Below are 18,235 nucleotides of genomic sequence, written 5' to 3'. Positions count from 1 at the left end.
ACCAGGGAAGCCCTGGTTGTGATTTTTTTAATATAATTTTCCAAGGGCTGGGGGAGAAGGAGGGGAAATCAGTGTTTACTGGAAAAGTTCCACTAAACACTTTGGAAAGTTGTTTCAGTGAAAAAGTTCCAGGGATCTACTGCACAACAATGTGAATATACTTAACACCACTGAATTGTACATTTAAAAATGGCTAAGATGGTAAAGTTAGTATTTTGTGTTTTTCACCATAAAAAAAAAAAAAAAAAGGTGCCGAGCTATTGTTTGGAAATCATACGCTGCAGGTTCTGAGTGCTTCGGAGCCTCTCTGAACACGTGGCCCCGTCACACTACGAGAGGAAAATCCGAGTAGCTGTCGGGACTCACGTGCCACGTAAAGGGCCACTCTGTCATTTTCCCCATGTTGCAGGAGGTTTTCCGCATAGTTGAGGCGACTGCCTTTGAACCACTCAGGGACGTCCGCAATCCCTTTGGACGTGTCCACGACCTACAGAGGACGACAGCAAACCGAGACACGCATGTGTGTGAGAGCAACACCAGATACCTAGAAGCGATTCCGCGTCACAGGAGGCCAGCTAACTCGCCGGCCCAAGGCATCACTAGATCGCTGTATAGACTGAACGCTGACCTGGCCCAAAGGCTTGAAACTGAAAACAGAAATGAATGCGATATTGTGTACCTGACAGTTGCTAAGAGTAGATCTTAATTATTCTCACCACAAAAAAAAAAAGAAAAAGAAAAAGGTAAGAGAAAGAAAAAGAAAAAGGTAACTGTGTGAGGTGACGGATGTGTCAGTTATCTTGGTACTCATTCCACAAGGCACATGTATATCAAATCATTCACGTGTACACTTGAAATAGATACAATTATATGTATCAGGACTTCCCTGGTGCTGCAGTGGTTAAGACTCCGTGCTCCCTATGCAGGGGGCCCGGGTTCAATCCCTGGTCGGAGAACTAGATCCCACACGCATGCCGCAACTAAGAGTTTGCATGCCGCAACTAAGGAGCACGCCTGCCGTTACTAAGGACCCAGCGCAAACAAATAAAAAAAAAAATTATATGTATCAATTCCTCACTAAAGTTAAAAAAAAATTAATGCCAAGGGAAAACACCACCCCACTAATTTAGTCTGTTAATTATTAAGCACCTACTTTATGAGCGATGCTGATGAGAGAAGGACAGACAGACACGGCAGCTGCCGCATGTTCCAGGGCTGACCAGAGCATGGAAACCAGGAGATCAAAGTGCACGGCCCACCGGACACCCCGCCACAGTTTTTAGGAATCTGGATCCGTGCCTCCTCCCTCAGGGCTGGAACCTTGGTTTCTTCTCCAGGTGAACCTTTCAGAATGGCTCACCCCATAATCAAACCAAACACACAACAGACTTCTTATTCCCTGGATATTTATTGAGGGAATAAATAAAAATCTCTAAAATCCAGGTAAATAACAAAACTACTGATAGTTTAAAAAACAATTACAGGGGGCTTCCCTGGTGGCGCAGTGGTTGAGAATCCTCCTGCCAATGCAGGAGACACGGGTTCGAGCCCTGGTCCGGGAACATCCCACATGCCGCGGAGCAACTAAGCCCTTGCACCACAACTACTGAATCTGAGCTCTAGAGCCCGTACAACTACTGAGCCCGCGTGCCACAGCTACTGAGCCCGCGTGCCACAACTACTGAAGCCCGCATGCCTAGAGCCCGTGCTCTGCAACAAGAGAAGCCACCGCAATGAGAAGCCCGTGCACTGCAACAAAGAGTAGCCCCCGCTCGCCGCAACTAGAGAAAGCCCGTGCGCAGCAATGAAGACCCAACACAGCCAAAAATAAATAAATAAATAAATTTAAAAAAGAAAAAACAATTACAGTATGGGGACTTCCCTGGTGGTCCAGTGGTTAGGACTCCACACTTCCACGGCGGGGGGCCCAGGTTCCATCCCTGGTCGGGGAACTAAGATCCCGCATGCTGCACAGTGCAGCCAAAAATAAATAAATAAAACAAATAAATTTTTAAAATGTGAATGTATGGAACATCACTGGACTGTACACTTTAAAATGGATAAAATGGTAAATTTTGTGTTATGTGTATTTTACCGCAATTCTAAAAAATTTTAATAAAATAAAAATACAGCGATGCCCTACTCTTTGGATCACTCAGATTCCCAGGCCAAGGCCTGGGTCCACACGCATCGGGGGGTCCGGAGCCTGCAGAGTCCCCATGAGGTCCGTGACCCCAACACAATTTCCTGCCAACTCTCTAGGGCAATGACTTTTTCCCGCTGATGTGGGGATTTAAAAGAAGATATGATTTAGTCTTCCTCAAAATTAACACTTCATTTTGGATCAGAACCACGAAAAGATAACGTGTAAGCAAAATCTCTACTTACCTCATCATACGTGCGTGAGAAGACAATTCCACTGAATTTCCAGAACTCTGCCCAGAAGTCCGAATATGACTCAACTGACCAATGATATAAGTCATCGTAATTTTCTGAAACAAAAAAGAAAGGAAAAAAAGGCACATAACTCCGACAAATCTTAGGAGGAAAGTCTTGGTTCAGTGATAAGATGGATACACCTGAGGAGTTATGTGTGACTGAGGGGTTCAAAGGCACCTGATGAGAGAGGGTCTTGGGAGCGCAGGGCATCTTAGTTTCTGTTAAAGCAAACCCACCACCGCTAGTCCCCAAATGAACAAAAGTCACGAGGCGGTGATTTTATACCTTAACCAGCATGCCTAAAACCATGGACTCTGGACCCAGAAGGCCAGGGTTCAAATCCTGGCTTGGCCATTTATTAGCTGTGAGGCCTCAGGCAATCTATGTAAGTGCTTTTTAAGTCACCTTGGTCCTCACAAATTGCCAAGAGCTCCAGCACCAAAACCTCCTCTGGGCTGACACAAGAGATGGAGCAGGGCCTCCCCTGAAGACCTGGAAAGCCCATCATCACACAGGGCGCCACCACCGCATCCGGGAGGGCGGAGGATGTAACCAGCCTGCCGACCCGGGGAGCGAGCAGTCACCCCGGCATCTCAGCATCGCGAGGACCCCAGCGGATGGCGGAGAAGCGGGTGGGCTTTGAGCGGACACTTTCCCACCGTCCACGACTCAGCCAAGGGATCGACACGATTCTCCAGCCGAGCAGGGGCTCCTGGGGCTTCTGCCCACACGTGTCCCCCGCCATCCCCCCCCAGCTCAGAGGCTGCGATCTGGAAGCCCGGGGGACGGACCACAGGCACGTTTAGTTCAGTCTACGCGATGCTCAGGAACTGAACGGGCTGACGTTAAATTCAGTTTCCAAATGAAGTGCGAGATTTCTGGCTTCTCCTGAGAAGACAGGACATCTGGCCATGGAAGCCGGCCAACGAGTGTCACCTCCTGGTATTTACATCCCTGTGTCGTTCCCTCCCCCGGCTGAGCCAGACTGTTAAGGAAATGACCGAGTGCACCTTGTGAGGCCGGGTCATAAGGTCCTAAGGACACTGCAGCTTCCGCCTTGATCACTTGCTCTGCAGGAAGCCGGTGGCCATGTTGTGAGGACACTCAAGCAGTCCTAGGCGGCGTGAAACGGAGGCCTCCCGCACACGACCAGCACTGACTCACTGCCACGTGAGCCGGCCCCTGGGAAGCGGGCCTCCAGCCCCAGCCCACGGGTGGATGCAGCCGCGGGAGATCCAGAGCCAGAACCACCAGATAAGCCACTCCCGGAAGCCTGGCCCGCAGAAACTGAGAAATACTAAACATTTACCGTTGTTTCATGTCACCAGGTCTTGGGGTGATTTGCAATGCAGCAATAGGCAGCTAATGCCCTGTCACTCCACACGGTGACAATCAGCTCAAGCAGGTAATAGCTGCCCCACCTGGCCCTTCACACACATGCGAGAGGCAACCTAACACAGCAGTGACGAGCACTGAGCCCAGCTCCACTGCTCACAGCTGCGAGATCTCACCCAAGACTTTGAGCTTCCACTTTCTCAGCTGGGAAATGAGATCAAAGCCGCAGCTCCTTGGCCAGGTTACTGAGGATTAAGTTAGTTAATCCGCGTCAAGTTCCCGAATGGGGCCTGGCGTGCAGGAAGTGCTCACTAACTATTAGCTGTTATTAATACCCCTGTCACCTGCCGGATCCCTGCAGGCATCCGAGTTTGTAAGCCTCGCTTGCCACTTCACCTGCTTCCTCCTCTCCAGCTGTGAGAATTCTGACCAGCCTACACCTTCAAGTCTCAGCTCAAGATCCTGCCAGCGCTCTTCAACAGCATCCTGATAGACCCAGCGCTCAGAAGGCGGACAGCACGCACCCCTACACCCGCGGCTCAGCGCTGCTACCCCTGCACGAGCCTTCTCCCCGCAAGTACACCTGAGCTGCTGGAGAACAGAGACCAAGCCTTCTATTCGTTGGCCAGCTCTGTCCCAGATGCTGGCACGCAGAGGCGAGCTGCAGTTTGTGGTATAAAGACACTTGAGGACTTCCCTGGCGGTCCAGTGGTTAAGACTCCGCGCTTCCACTGCAGGGGGCACAGGCTCGATCCCTGGTCAGGGAACTAAGATCCCGCATGCTGCTCAGCCAAAAAAAAAAAAAAAAAAAAAAAAAAAAATGCTCACAAATAAATGAACAGGCAAGACAGGCTGAAAGTCCAAATTACATGCACTTGGAGAGCAGAGGAATGGAGAAAACAGTCAGAGAGAATAATCAGAGAGAATGCAGCATTTGAGTTGGCTCTTAAAGCAAAGACCAAAACGTCCAGGGCCAAGCCCACGGAAAGGAGAGAAGCACGGTGGGTTAACCATCAGGCGTGGGAGAGGAGGAAAAGTAAAAAACCAAGGTCTAAACCACTCCCAGACCAAGAGAGGAGCCCCACGCAGCTCAGCTGATGCCGTCATGTGAGGACACAGACCCAGCATCACGGGCCTTTGGGTTTTCAAAAGAAGTTGCAAATCTTACTTTTCCTATGCGGTCTTTCAGCGTGTGAGCCGCCCGAACTAAGTCTGCAGGCCTGACGTGGCCCGCAGGCCACCAGTCCCAGCCTTGAAGGGCAGAGAGGAGCTGGGCAGGCAGACTGGGAGCTACTGGTGCCTCTGCCAGTGTCTACTCAGCAAACCCCACAGGCCAGGTGCGGGCGGGCGCTCGGCCCGATCATCTGTCACCCAGTGATACGGGTCTTCTCGTTACGCCCATTTTACAGGTGAGGAAACCAAGGCTCGGGAGATCGGGTGACTTCCTTCTGATCACACAGCTAGGAAGTGGTGGAGCCACTTCAAAATCCCGGCAGTCAGATTACAGCGCAGTCTCACGCACCTCACAGGACTGCCCTTCTGTGAAATCATTCTGTAAAGCAGCAGGGGGAACAGCTGGCAGAGGAAAGAGAGACGGAACCAAGGCACGGTAACACGGAAGAAGAATGCAGTTCCACTCCTGGCTCTTCTTAGGAATCAAGTCGGTCCCCCAGGGAATTCCCTGGCGGTCCAGTGGTTAGGACTCCGCGCTTTCACTGCCGAGTGCCTGGGTTAAATCCCTGGTCGGGGAACTAAGATGCCACAAGCCGCGCAGCGCGGCAAAAAAAAAAAAAAGTCTATCCCCCAATCCAACACACATTACCAACTACTACCTGAAAGAAGGCCCGGCGAGTAATAAGCCACACCTGTCTACAGGGGCTCGCTGCCCAGGGAGCAAGAGGGCGGGAGAGGGATGCAGCTGGGCTAGCCAAGGGACGGGGCTCCGTGGAAGCTATGACACCCACCGTGCTGTGGAGGACTTGCAAGCTGCCAGGCGGCAGGGTTTGCAAATCCACGGTCAACAAGGAGTCACTGTAAGCCCTGGAGCCCAGGCGTGACAAAGTCAGACGTGTGCATCAAGACTGCTCTGGCAAAGCCCGCAAGCAGGCGGTACTGAAGCGCAGAGGGAGGAGAAGCAGGAAGCAGGAAAACCTACCAGTTCAGGGAAGAGGAAACAAGGGCCCCAGGGGAGATGCTGACACTGGGCTGGAAAGGGGACGATGTAAGAAGTCAGACGACCCACGTCTCCATTTCTGTGAGGCTCCCTGAGAACTGTGATGCCACCAACAGTAACACAGGAGTCCCTGCGGACAGCGGAGGGGGCCAGAAGAGGAGGGAAAGGGCCATAATGAGTTGAAAACCCCTGAGGCGGGGAGGGTGCAGAAGGTAGGTGGACCAGCCAGGCAGATGCGGGGGAAAGCGTCTCATCCAGAAAAGAGCCTCCTCGCCCAGGTCCACACCCAGCCAGGTGGCTCCTGAGGCCAGGGCGGCAGCTGGAAGGGGGGCCCTTGACTAGGTTCGGTTTGGGGCTGGGAGTGTAAATATGTGAGGGGACGGAGTTCGGCCCCAATCCCAGAGGCAGGCTCCTACCTGACCATCCTTCTCCCCAGTGCCCAGAATCCATGCTGGCCTCTAGCAGGGTCAGCCTGGGGGGGGGGGGGGATGAGGGGGCAGCACGAGGTACTATTGGCCGACGAGTGACTCCCCACCAACAGAAGGGAAGAGCTAAAAGTCAGAAAGGCCCTGGGTCGGGGAGGAAGCCCCCAAGGCTGGAGGGCAAGACCCCAGGGAGCACACCTCACAGGTAGGAACGCCTAGCAAGGGACCCCTCAGTCCACAGGGGTTCCAAGACCAGATGGGGAACCCTCTCCGGGAGATGGATGCTGCAGTGAAGAGGAGACCGGCTCCCTGAAAGCAGAGGAGGTGACAACCCGCACAGACAAGGGGGCAAAACCGCACAGTCAGAAGATGTCCCACCCCTGGGGAGGGGCCCCCCGTCCAGTGGCTCGTCCAACCCCCAGAGGAGAGAAACTGGAAATCAGGAGACCGTTCCAACAACTAGAAGGGACCCTGACACCAACGCCCCGGAAAAGGGGGCGCCCGGGACCCCAGGAGGAGGGTCCCTCTGTCAGGTGGTCCCTCGGACCCCCAAGGGGGAAGCCCGATTTCTGGAAGCTCCTGGCCCCGGGAGGTGGCCGGGGAGCCCCCGGGACGCGCGCCCCGCACTCACCCAGCGCCAGGCCGTAGGCGGTGCCCACGACCGCCCGGAAGCGGTCCATCCGCGTGTTCTTCTTGCTGTCAGGCTCCCACATCACCTGGCACTCCAGGATCTCCTCCCGCCCAGCCCGCGGCTCCTTGGACATGGCTGCGACGGGGACGACCGGCGGGAAGGCCGGGGCTGCGCGGGGATGGGGACCGGGCCACGGGCGGCGGCGGAGGCCGGGGCGCGTGACACGAGGCCGAGCGAAGCGGCCGACGTGGAGCAACTGCAAGAGGAGATGCAGCCCTAACTGTACTCTCAGCAAGCCCCGCCCCCGAAGGCCCCGCCTACCGGAGGCCCTGCCCCGCCCCGAGTGTAACCCTCCGCGGGCGCCGCGCCTCGCAAAGGAGTGCTGCCGCCGCCGGGACTAGAGCCTGAGCCCGCCGACCGGGAGGGGCTGCGCAGGCGCGTTGGGCCCGGGCTCCCCGACCTCACCTGGAGAGCGAAGGGGTTAAAGCAGCGCTGGAGGGCAAGAGCCAGAGGCCGCAGGCTCGTTCATGTGTTCATTCATTCCCGATTGATTTATTCTTCCTGCCCTTATTTACCGAGCGCCTGCTGAGTACCGGTCACTGTGCGGGCTTTGCAGATACAGCACAGAGCGAAGCAAAATTCCTGCCCTCTGTCAACAAGAGATAAGGGGTGAGGGACAGGTGTGGGGAGAAGCAGAGTCAATCAACAAATATTATATATTATATATATGTCATACATAGTATAATATATACAATAAAAAACAGTATACCAATGAGTATCATAATATACATAATAGAGTAATATGTAGATGATCACTCATATAATAAAGGGTAATAAGTGCTATGAAAAATCAGGGGAGGGTAGAAAACATGGGAGGAGTGTTTCTATTTAAAAAAGGTTGTCAGGAAGTGAGAGAGTGGCATGGACATATATACACTACCAAACGTAAAATAGATAGCTAGTGGGAAGCATCCGCATAGCACAGGGAGATCAGCTCGGTGGTTTGTGACCCCTAGAGGGGTGGGATAGGGAGGGTGGGAGGGAGGGAGACGCAAGAGGGAAGAGATATGGGAACATATGTATATGTATAACTGATTCACTTTGTTATAAAGCAGAAACTAACACACCATTGTAAAGCAATTATACTCCAATAAAGATATTAAAAAAAAAAAAAAGTTGTCAGGGAAGGTCCCATTAAAAAGGGTACTTCTATCAATAACTTGAAGAAGGAGTGAGCTATTTAGTATCTGGGAGAAAAGTTTCCAGGCAGAGGGAACAGCAGGTGCTGGGGTCCTGAGGTAGGAGAGTGTTGGACGTGGTTAGTGAACTAGCAGGGAGGCCAGATGGGGAACCTAGAGTAGAAAACAAGGTCAATAAAGAGAGACCTAGAGTAGAAAACAAGGTCAATAAAGGAAGAGGTGGAAGCTCAGGTGGGTCCTGGAGACCGGTGAGGACTTTGGTTTTAGAAAGAAACGACAAAGAAACATAGATTCTAACTTAAGACAGGGTGCTTCCAGAATATCCCCCTCCCCTGACCTCCAAGTTCTGGACCAATTCTAGCTCCGTCTGCAAGTCATCTCCTTTGTGAAAGCATGAGTCCATCTCAACCCAGAAGAAGACTCATCTGCGAGGGATTCATGTATATATGTTCATCCCTCTAACACTGGAATGCACATTCCACGGGAGCAAAAACCCTGTCTAACTGGTCACCACAAGGTCCCCAGAGCCCGATCCATAGTAGGAACTCAAGAAACATTCATTCATTCAGAAATGCCCAGTGAGTAAATCCTGTGGGCTAGCAAGGGCGGGGGGCAGGGGGTGTAAGGAGTTCCACGGTGTAAAGCATAGACCCAGCCCTCATGGGGCATGGAATTCCAGAGTTTCACCAGTGGGCTGACAATTTCTCTTGGAACAGGAGGAGGGCTGGACTTATACACCTGACAGCCGCTTGGTTCATTCTTAATTCCTTCACCTCGGCGCCCCCCAACCAGGCACAGCACCTATAGGAGAACCCAAGGAGAAGTAAGCTATAGTCAAAATAACTGGCTAAGCCGAGGTCTCCTGGGGTCCCAGGCTCGGCCGATGTTCTTTCTGCTTGCCCCACGTTAGCCACCAATGTTTCCGTTGAACTCAATGGTCTTGAAATGGGTTTGTCCACATACGCCTCTAAAAATAATTTTGAAAAATTGTGTTCTCGCTTGCATAATTTCTAGTGGACATTTAACATTTTTCATCATAAATACAAATATTAAATTTTGAAAACTTAAAAATTAACAGGCTATTTGTCATCACCCCTTGACACTCTCAGGCATCACCCCTTGACACTCTCACCCTTTTCAGGCCCCTCCTCACTACCCCATATCCTTCTTAGCAAGCTCAGAGAGGAGGAAAGGAAGAGATGCAAGAAAGTTCTTCCCGTTTAAAATGAAACAGAGTTGGGGAGGGATAAATTAGGAGTTTGGGATTAACATATACAGACTACTATATATAAAATAGATAACCAACAAGGACGTACTGTATAGCACAAGGAACTCTACTCAATATTCGATAATAACCTATATGGGAAAAGAATCTGAAAAAGAATGGATAGATGTATATGTACAACAATCATGTTGCTGCACACCTGAAACTGACACAACATTGTAAATCAACTCTACTCCAATAGAAAATAAAAATTAAATTAAAAATAAATAAATAAAATGCGAACAGAGCTGAAAGGACTTTCCTTTACCAAGAACCTTAAACTGTCTGTGGGTGACCTCCCTTGGGTCTCTACAATTCCCATCTTCCCCATGTACCAGTAGCTTATTTATTTATTTTTGTTAATTCTTGGCTCTGCTTTCTTTTTAATATTTATTTATTTTTATTTATTTATTTGTTTGTGCCAGGTCTTAGTTGCGGCACATGGGATCGTCGTTGTAGCAGGGGACTCTGAGTGGCGGCTTGCGGGATCTAGTTCCCCAACCGGGGATTGAACCCGGGCCCCCTGCATGGGGAGCGCGGAGTCTTAACCACTGGACCGCCAGGGAAGTCCCACCAGTTGCTTATTTTTGGTTTAAGGATTCAGATGGATACTATTTAGACACCACACGCCTGATCTGTAATTCCCCAGGGTATGCTAGCTGCTTCCAAAAAAAATGTTAAAGGATATAGAAATTTGCCAGAGCAAATGCACTTACATTGTTATCAGAGGGCTGACCTCCCAGTCACTTCTTTGGAATCTCCCCTCCACGTATAAGGTCCCCTATGTTCCTTTTTATTTCTCCCACTGTCGAATGCATTAAGTTAGATTTTCCATGTTTCAAAGTCCTCACTATCATACACTTGACGGTTAACCAATAGAGTGAATTATGCATCCATATTGAGTCCTCTGGAATATGTTGAAGCAGTTTCATGTGAAAGGCATGAGTATTTGCAAATACCAAGGAATTTTTTTTTTTAAGGCCCAAACTGAGGGTCTAGAAGAGGAGCGGCACCCACACTTGACCTAGAAGCCAAGATTAAAACAGGTTTCGACAACATGAATTTCCTGTTTCTCTTCTCTCTTTCACTTCCCACCCCGAGAGGCCTCTGTTCACTCTGGTACTTTCATCACGCATGTGCGCTGGGCTAGACCACCTGATCTGAAGCCATGAGTAATATGAAGCCATCAGTAATAACTAGGGAGGGTCAGATCCCCAGGCCAAGACCCCTCTGTCACCGCTCCTGTGTCTCAGGGGTCCACGACGACAGGGAAGACAAGAACTGAAGATTCTCCACCTAAATAAAGCATCCAGCCCAGTGCTGATCTTCGGGAAGAACCTCCCAGTCGGAAGGCATAGCAAGTGCAAAGGCCCTGAGTCCAATGGTAGTGACCATGCAGGACCTTGGAAGGCCACGGGGTCAGGACTTCAGGTTTTATTCAAAGTGTGATGAGAAGCCATCTGGAAAGTGTTGAGCAGGGGAGTGATGTGACCTACATTTCCAAAGGATTATTCTAGCTGCTATGTGGTAACAGAGGGAATGGGATTGGGTTTGAGGGGGTGGGATGGAGTGCAAGCAGAGACCTGTTAGGGGGATATTGCTGGACAGGTGGAGATGCTGAAAGGAGGAGATTGTATATATGTATCATAGATAGGAACACTGCAAACAAGATTACAGCATCTTTCCACATCTGCTCCATGGATTCCATTGCATGACTATCCCATCATTTACTTATCCCTATTCATATGTATGTGATATATATATGATATAATGTGAATATATACAGGTATCATATATATCTGATATGTATATGATATATGATACCTATCTATAGGTCTATATACCTATATATAAATATAAGCTTCTATAGGTACACATCTTTATTTTATTATTATTATTATTTTTGACCACATTGGGTCTTCGTTGCTATGCGTGGGCTTGCTCTCCTGGCAGCGAGAGGGGACTACTCTTCGTTGTGGTGCGCGGGCTTCTCATTGCGGTGGCTTCTCTTGTTGCGGAGCACGAGCTTTAGGCATGCGGGCTCAGTAGTTGTGGCTCACGGGCTTAATTGCTCCGCAGCGTGTGGGATCTTTCCAGACCAGGGCTTGAACCCATGTCCCCTGCATTGGCAGGCAGATTCTTAACCACTGCCCCACCAGGGACGTCCCCACATCTTTAAATGTCTATATATAGAGAGAGATAGTTTGGAAGGTAAAACAAGCAGTCCTTGGAGCCCAGACAAGATGAAAGTAAGTTGCAGCAGAAAACTGATTTCCCCCAAGTCCTAACTAAAGGAGTCATGAAGTGGGACTCAAGGAAGAACAGAGAAGACCTCCTGAGGCAAGAAGCTGGCATATTTTCATTTCCAGCAGCTAGTGCCCAAGAGGTTCTCCCGGGCTGCTCCAGAAGAAAGAGGAAAGGGTTATTCCAATCAGGGACTCAGCCAAGTTCCCTGAGTTTACCAGGTCAAAGGGTTGTTTGAAAATTTGTTTTTCTGGCCTCCATGGTGTGGTTGCCTCAACCCGCCCCGCCCACCCATGGGGATGTGGAAATCGGGAGGATGGTACCCAGGCCAGATGTGCCTGAACTGATGGCCCAAAGTTCAACCTCTCCACCTCCTCTCCAGACCCAAGGGGAGAGCGGAGGAGAAGATGTGGCCACAGCCCAAGGTCCTCACCAGGAATAGGGGTAAATAAATAGTGAGAGAGTCACCCGATGGAATCCATGGAGCAGATGTCGAAAGACGCTGTAATCTTGTCTGCTGTGTTCCTTTTTTTTGGCCGCGCTGTGTGGCATGCTAGATCTTAGCTCCCTGACCGGGATCAAACCTGTGCCCCCTGCAAGGGAAGGGCGGAGTCTTAACCACTCAACCACCAGGGAAGTCCCTGTGTTCCTATTTTTTATAAGGGGAATGTATTCGGTTATTCCTTGCAGTGTTAAAGCTTATTATCTTGGCTCACCTGTCCATGCTCTGGCTCCCCCTTAGAATGTCAGCTCCACGAGATCTGGGTCTCTGTCAGTTTTGTTTCATAGCCTAGAGCAGAGCCTGGCGCCCCAAGGATGCTCCGTAAAGATATGCAGAATAAATAAATAAAGGATGACAGTGTATGTAAATACTTCCAAATGTCCATCCATGCTCAGAGGCCCCCACTTCAAGCCTTCTCTTTCCTGGAGCCTAGAAAGAACGATTTCCATGGGCACGGTTTGGACATGGAACTCAATCACTCAACAAATTGTTTTTGATGGATACAAAAGCCTAGAATGGCTCAGAGGCTACAGGAGGGAACAAGACAATCACAGCACGGCCTTTCCCCACATACACAAGAGCTTATGAATCAGGGACAGACAGAACAAGATAGAACCCTCAAGGTTAACACTCAAGGTCCTCTGGCTGGATGCTCCTCAATAGACCGAATAAGAATAGATTCATGAAGCATATTTTCTATATTCAAGGAAAAATCAGAAGACTATATTCTTACTCACCAAATCTAATTCAAGAAGATGAAGCCATAAAACCTATTGTGTTTTGTTTGGTTGTTTGTTTAAGGATCTTGATTACTTTTTTATTATTTACGAATTTTCATGACAATTTTCCATTCCCAGAATATTAAATCTGCATGCAAAGAATGATTATTTGCTATGATTAATGATTTTAAAAACAATGCATTTGTAGTTATTAAGAACTTTCATACCTGTTCCAAAATATTTTTTATTAACTGCATTATAGCTGGATTAAGTCACTGTTTTGAAAGTGACCACAGCGATTGTGAATGAGGTCAGATGAAGCACAAATTCTTTAAAAACCAGTAATATTATTTCACAGTGATGATCTCGGAGAGGCAGCAGTGAGTGGTGGCGTGAAGCGAGATCTTAATTCCCTGCCCGGGACTTGAAGCTGGGGAGCCTGGATGAAAACTAGGGATCCCAGCCACCACACCCCCTGGCTCTTGCCCCCAGTGAAAAATGCATTTCTCACGGAGGCAAAACTGTAAAAACAGGTACAAAGTTTATTATTAGAGACACAGCACAGCAACAAGTGGGAGAGCACACAGAGAAACAGTTTGTTTGGTTCAGACAGAAGCAGGGCAGAGATGCACACCCGGGAGGAAGGGTGTGGGCTTCCCCCCAATGAGGAGGAGCCCAGTAAAGAGGCAGTTAAGTCATGCATATAGGGCAGTTCTTCCAGGTCTCTGTTCACCTCTGGCCAATTATCTGGTATCTTTCTCCACACCTGCCCTGCCCTAGGACCCTCCCTAACATGCGTGTGCAACTTCTTTCCAACATGGATTACAGCCCAGACGCCTATGCGACGGCCTTAGCATCACCTATTATGGGGTGGTGTCCCCTCCTTTTTGACCCCCAAGGGGCCTTCCTGCACATGTGCAATGTCTCCCTTGCCCCAAGGATCGGAGATGTATGACCTCTTGATCTTTTAACAGGAGTTAGTCCCACTCTGTTCCTGCCATAAAAATGTCCAATGTCCAGTTATTTACCCTATTTCTATTGCTCGTTTTTATATCGAGGTGGAGATCTCTAATTATAGACAGGAGTCCGGTCATAAATATGTAGTCCTGGAGCCTGTTTGTCTCTTGCTTCAGCAAATGTAAACAGGGGGCTGGTAATGAATGTCTGGCCTGGAGCCCATCGTCTTCTCCCCGCAGGAAGTGTGAACAGGAGGCCAGTTGTAAATGTCTAGCCTGGAGCCCATCTATCTCCTGCCTCAGTGTGATCTCCTATGAAAGTGCCAAATAAGTACTTTTCTCATGATTTCATTCAGAACTGAAAGCTTTCATGGATATGTTGAATTTGACATACATTTTGATGAAGGGCAAATACATATAAAAGAAATGAAAGGTGGGTGAATATTTTCTGTGGCATACGGAGGCATGAGCTGAGGCATGGGAAAATGCAAGGCTCATTTGGTTAGAAAAAGCATGAGTAGGAGAATGGGATGAAATTTTATCAGTGGCTTTCACATAAAACCTGTTTTTTGATAAATTGGTAAATCTGGCCAATTCTGCTAACCCAGTGAATTGCTTATTTGGCACATTGGCATTTGGCAAATTGGTTTTGGATGAATTGGACCACTTCTGGGATCACCTGACATAGACATTTGTTATCAGTTCAACTGTCATCCCCTCCCTTAGGCCTTCCCCGGCCAGCCAACAATTAGATACACCTTCCTTCCCCCTCTCCAAGCTACAAGTATTTCGCTCTGCTTCCTTCATAGTCTAAGGCTAAATCATTCTGATTATTAATTTCTTTACTTTTTTCTATTCTGTCTTCTCCCACTGCCATGAAATTCCATGAAAGCAGGGCCTCTTCTCCTTGTGGTGGCACATGGCAGGCAGGAAATATGTGTCACATGAATGCAAATGTCCCCTACAGCTCACTGATCTCTACCACTTGATAAATGGAATATTTCCTGCCATATCAATAAACAAAGGATGTCACAGTCATCAATGACTGCAACCCTTCAACGTGAGCCCATGAGCCCTGAGGAAACTCAGGATGTGAAAATACAGGATACTGGCCCCAGAGCTGAGGTGCATCTCAAAGGAATGATTTCAGTGAGCCCAGACTCTTGCATCTTCCCATACATAGAAAAGCGCTAAATCCCTTAACTTGAGATGTCTGGTTTTCTTTAATTAACAAGAATCTTTTGACCTTCCCGGCTACCCGCCCTTTGTTGCAAAACTCCTGTATATCCTGGCTCCCCCCTGGCCTCCTCGAAGCAGGTTCTCAGAGCTATCTGAGACGCTGTCTCCCGGGCTGCAGTCCTCATTTTGCCCCAAATAAAACTTAACTCGCAACTCTTACGTTGTTCATTTTTTGAAGGCAAACACCCAGAGGGCACAGGCCACTTTCTTGTGCTTTCTGTACGACACTCAGCCACTCAAGATCACCCACAACTCGGTGATACACTATGTACTGGGTTTTAAGACAGCCGGACTCCTTATTAGCTAAGTGCTTCCGGTGAAAGAGGTGTTCCTGCAAGCAGAGGTCTCATTTAATCCTACAGATTTAAACCAGCCATACAAGTCATCTAAGGCTTGCCATGGTTTCCTCTCTATATTGTTTTTAACAGGGCAAGAAACGGTGACCAGATGAGGTGACTTGCCACCCTCTGGCTTGATTTGGCTTCTTATGTATTTGCAAAGTTCATTCTTCAGAAGCCAGGCTCCCTGAAGGGCTGTATTTCCTGAAAAATTGTCTCTAGTGCAGTCAGGGGGCACAAATGGTGAAGGAGGGGATAGATGGTGTAATAAGATGCAGAGAAATCTTATTTACACACACACACACACACAGCTTCCCCCACCCCCATTTCATTGTAGGTGGTTACAATTCGAAATACTGCCCCGACTCTCCACCCTAATGGCCGTTTTTTTCACCCACCGCGCTAATCACCATCTGAAACTAAGTCCTTGGTGTGCCTCCAGGGCAGCACTTGGTTCTTGCCCATCGGCTGCTGGGACAAAGTAGCAGCTCAATAAATACTTATGGGGAAATGAAAGCTACTGAGGGTTCAGAATTTGGCTGTCTGTATTATAAATCTCTATTGGGCATTTCTTTTGGAAATTTCGGGCAATTGAAATCTTTCTTTTATTTTTATTAGCGTTCTTGTACTTATTGTGTGCATTTGTACTCGAGATTCTTTTGTTTTTGTTCTTTAAACTTTTAGGATGCCACTAAAGAGTCTGAATTTGCTGGAGGGGGTCCTTAGAGGGAGGGAAAGGGCACTCTGGACAAAGCCGCCGGGCTCTGCCCCTTTCTCCTCCAGCTGGCACGACGGCACTCCCTCCGGCCTCTCCCAAGATACCGGACCCCGCCCCGACCCTAACGGAAGCCTAGCCGGGTCCAATCAGCCCAGGCAGGAGCCCGCGCCACGGCGGCGGCGGCGGCGGAGGGATCCGGGCCGCACGGTCGAACCACACTCAGATCGCACACTGATTGGCTGGCAGGGAATTGGCCTCGCATCAGCCCAGGCCGTCGCACCGAGGAACGCGGGACAGAGCGCCACCAATCGCAAGGCGTTGCGGTGCATCGAGGCCGCGCCTCTCAGCCAATCGTAAAGGGCATTCGGAAAAAGCCGTGCCCAATTGGCGCTGGGCCGCGGGGCGGGGTCATCCTTCGACCTCTGAGGCGGAGTGCTGTCACCTTGATAACTCAGTCCGGCCGCGACTGTTTGTCTCCCCCAATCCCAGAATATTCACCGTTGACCTCACTGACTCACAGCCTCGAGCTCGACTTCTGTGGGGCTAAAGGGGGGATTTGCGTCTGAAGTGTCTGGGACATGCTTAGTCTTTCATGTAGATGTTGAGACGTGTATAGTGGGCTCCTAGTATGTGCGAGACTCAATGCACTGGGGGAATCGGAACCCGACAAAGTCCGGTGGGAAGAAAGTGAACAAATTCATCAGATCACTCAAGTTAGCGAGAGGTGCCCGAAGATAATAAAGTCACAGAATAGAGAGTGGCGGGGGTGGAGGTGAGGAGGGAGCTACTTTTGATGTGGGCATGGTCTGAGTTAACCTTTGGGCTCTTTAGAAGTACAGATGTGATCCGTGCCGGAGGCATTTTTCCACCATCCCCTCTACTTGGCTTTGGGGCAAGCAGAGGTGTGGGACCCGCAGACTGGATGCCGCAAACGCAGGTGCCTCCAAGGGGATCTGAAGCTCTCCCTGCCCCAATTGGTCCGACCACACTCATTCCCCCTCCTGAAGACAAAATGGGCTTGAGAAGCTATCAGCTTGCCTCTTTAGGGCAGGATCAGGATATGTCTGTGTTTCGTACACGCACATATCGTAGGTTTCCGAGGTTGTGCTGCGTTGGAGTGAGGTCTGAGGAGCTGAGGGATCTTGCAAAGGTGACTGTGATGGGATCCCATGACACGACTAAGCGATGCAGGCATTTCAAGGCAGCCCTGTGTCTTGTTGGAGACTTAGATCTTCACTTCCTTGCAGAATGTCCCACCTCCCCCAGGACAAAACCTTAGAAAAATGACTGCTTTTCCTTACAGGAATTCAATCTTTCAACATTTATGGAGCATTTCTTCTCTAAATAGTAATACACTACCTACCCAAACTCAGAGGCTGAGAAAGAGGACGAAGCCACTTACATTCTTTTGCATATAGGATAAAAAAAAAGTGAAGAAATGCTGGAACTGGGTTATGAGTTAAATGTCTCTTTTTTTCTTTTTGCCATCCAGCTTGTGGGATCTCACTTCGCTGACCAGGGATTGAACCCATGCGAGGGCAGTGAAAGCACTGAATCTTAACCACTAGACCACCAGGGAACTCCCAGAAATGCCTATTTTAAATGTTTATATTTAATAAAGTAATGCGTTCAATTAATGCTAATTATTTTAATACAATGTTGGAATATATACACAGTGCAATGCTTTGTGCTATTCGGGGGAAATTTTTAGGATTTATTAAAGATTTTGATTATTATGTACTTACAACAGAGGGTGTGTTTAAAGTCGTGTGATGAAAATGGTATACTTGCAAAACAGTGAATCTGTGACTATAGAAATAATCACCCTTAGAGATAAGTTCACAGGCTAACTTGAGACTTTTGTGAAGGTGGGAGCCAGAGCCAAATTAAAATAAATATATACATGTGACTGAAAATACTGAAGTAGAAGAAGGAGGAAAGTGACACTCCAGTCATATAACTCTAGAAATAAAAAGATAATTTAACCTGAGTTCATAGCTTCTAGCTCTGGTAAGGCCCATAATGATCTGTTTCCTTTTCTGTTATTTTCTCC

The 18,235-nt window shown here is 49.0% G+C and overlaps 1 protein-coding gene across 3 annotated transcripts in view; it reads right to left on the bottom strand.

Annotated features, from left to right (window-relative positions):
- Window positions 1-7,281, bottom strand: part of AACS (acetoacetyl-CoA synthetase) — a 52,168-nt gene extending 44,887 nt beyond the window's left edge. For all 3 annotated transcript variants that reach the window (XM_061169201.1, XM_061169203.1, XM_061169202.1), the window contains exons 1-3: window positions 7,004-7,281; window positions 2,389-2,492; window positions 367-487 (exon numbers count right to left, since the gene is read on the bottom strand). In XM_061169201.1, coding sequence (XP_061025184.1) covers window positions 367-487; window positions 2,389-2,492; window positions 7,004-7,136 — 358 coding nt within the window. In that variant the 5' untranslated portion in view covers window positions 7,137-7,281. The remainder of the gene's footprint in view (window positions 1-366; window positions 488-2,388; window positions 2,493-7,003) is intronic.
- Between the last annotated feature and the right edge of the window lie 10,954 nt (window positions 7,282-18,235).

The sequence above is a fragment of the Eubalaena glacialis genome, chromosome 15 (assembly GCF_028564815.1).
Source record: "Eubalaena glacialis isolate mEubGla1 chromosome 15, mEubGla1.1.hap2.+ XY, whole genome shotgun sequence".
Lineage (NCBI taxonomy): Eukaryota > Metazoa > Chordata > Mammalia > Artiodactyla > Balaenidae > Eubalaena > Eubalaena glacialis.
The sequence above is the reverse complement of the archived record's forward strand: the minus strand, read 5'-3'. Positions and strand labels throughout refer to the sequence as shown.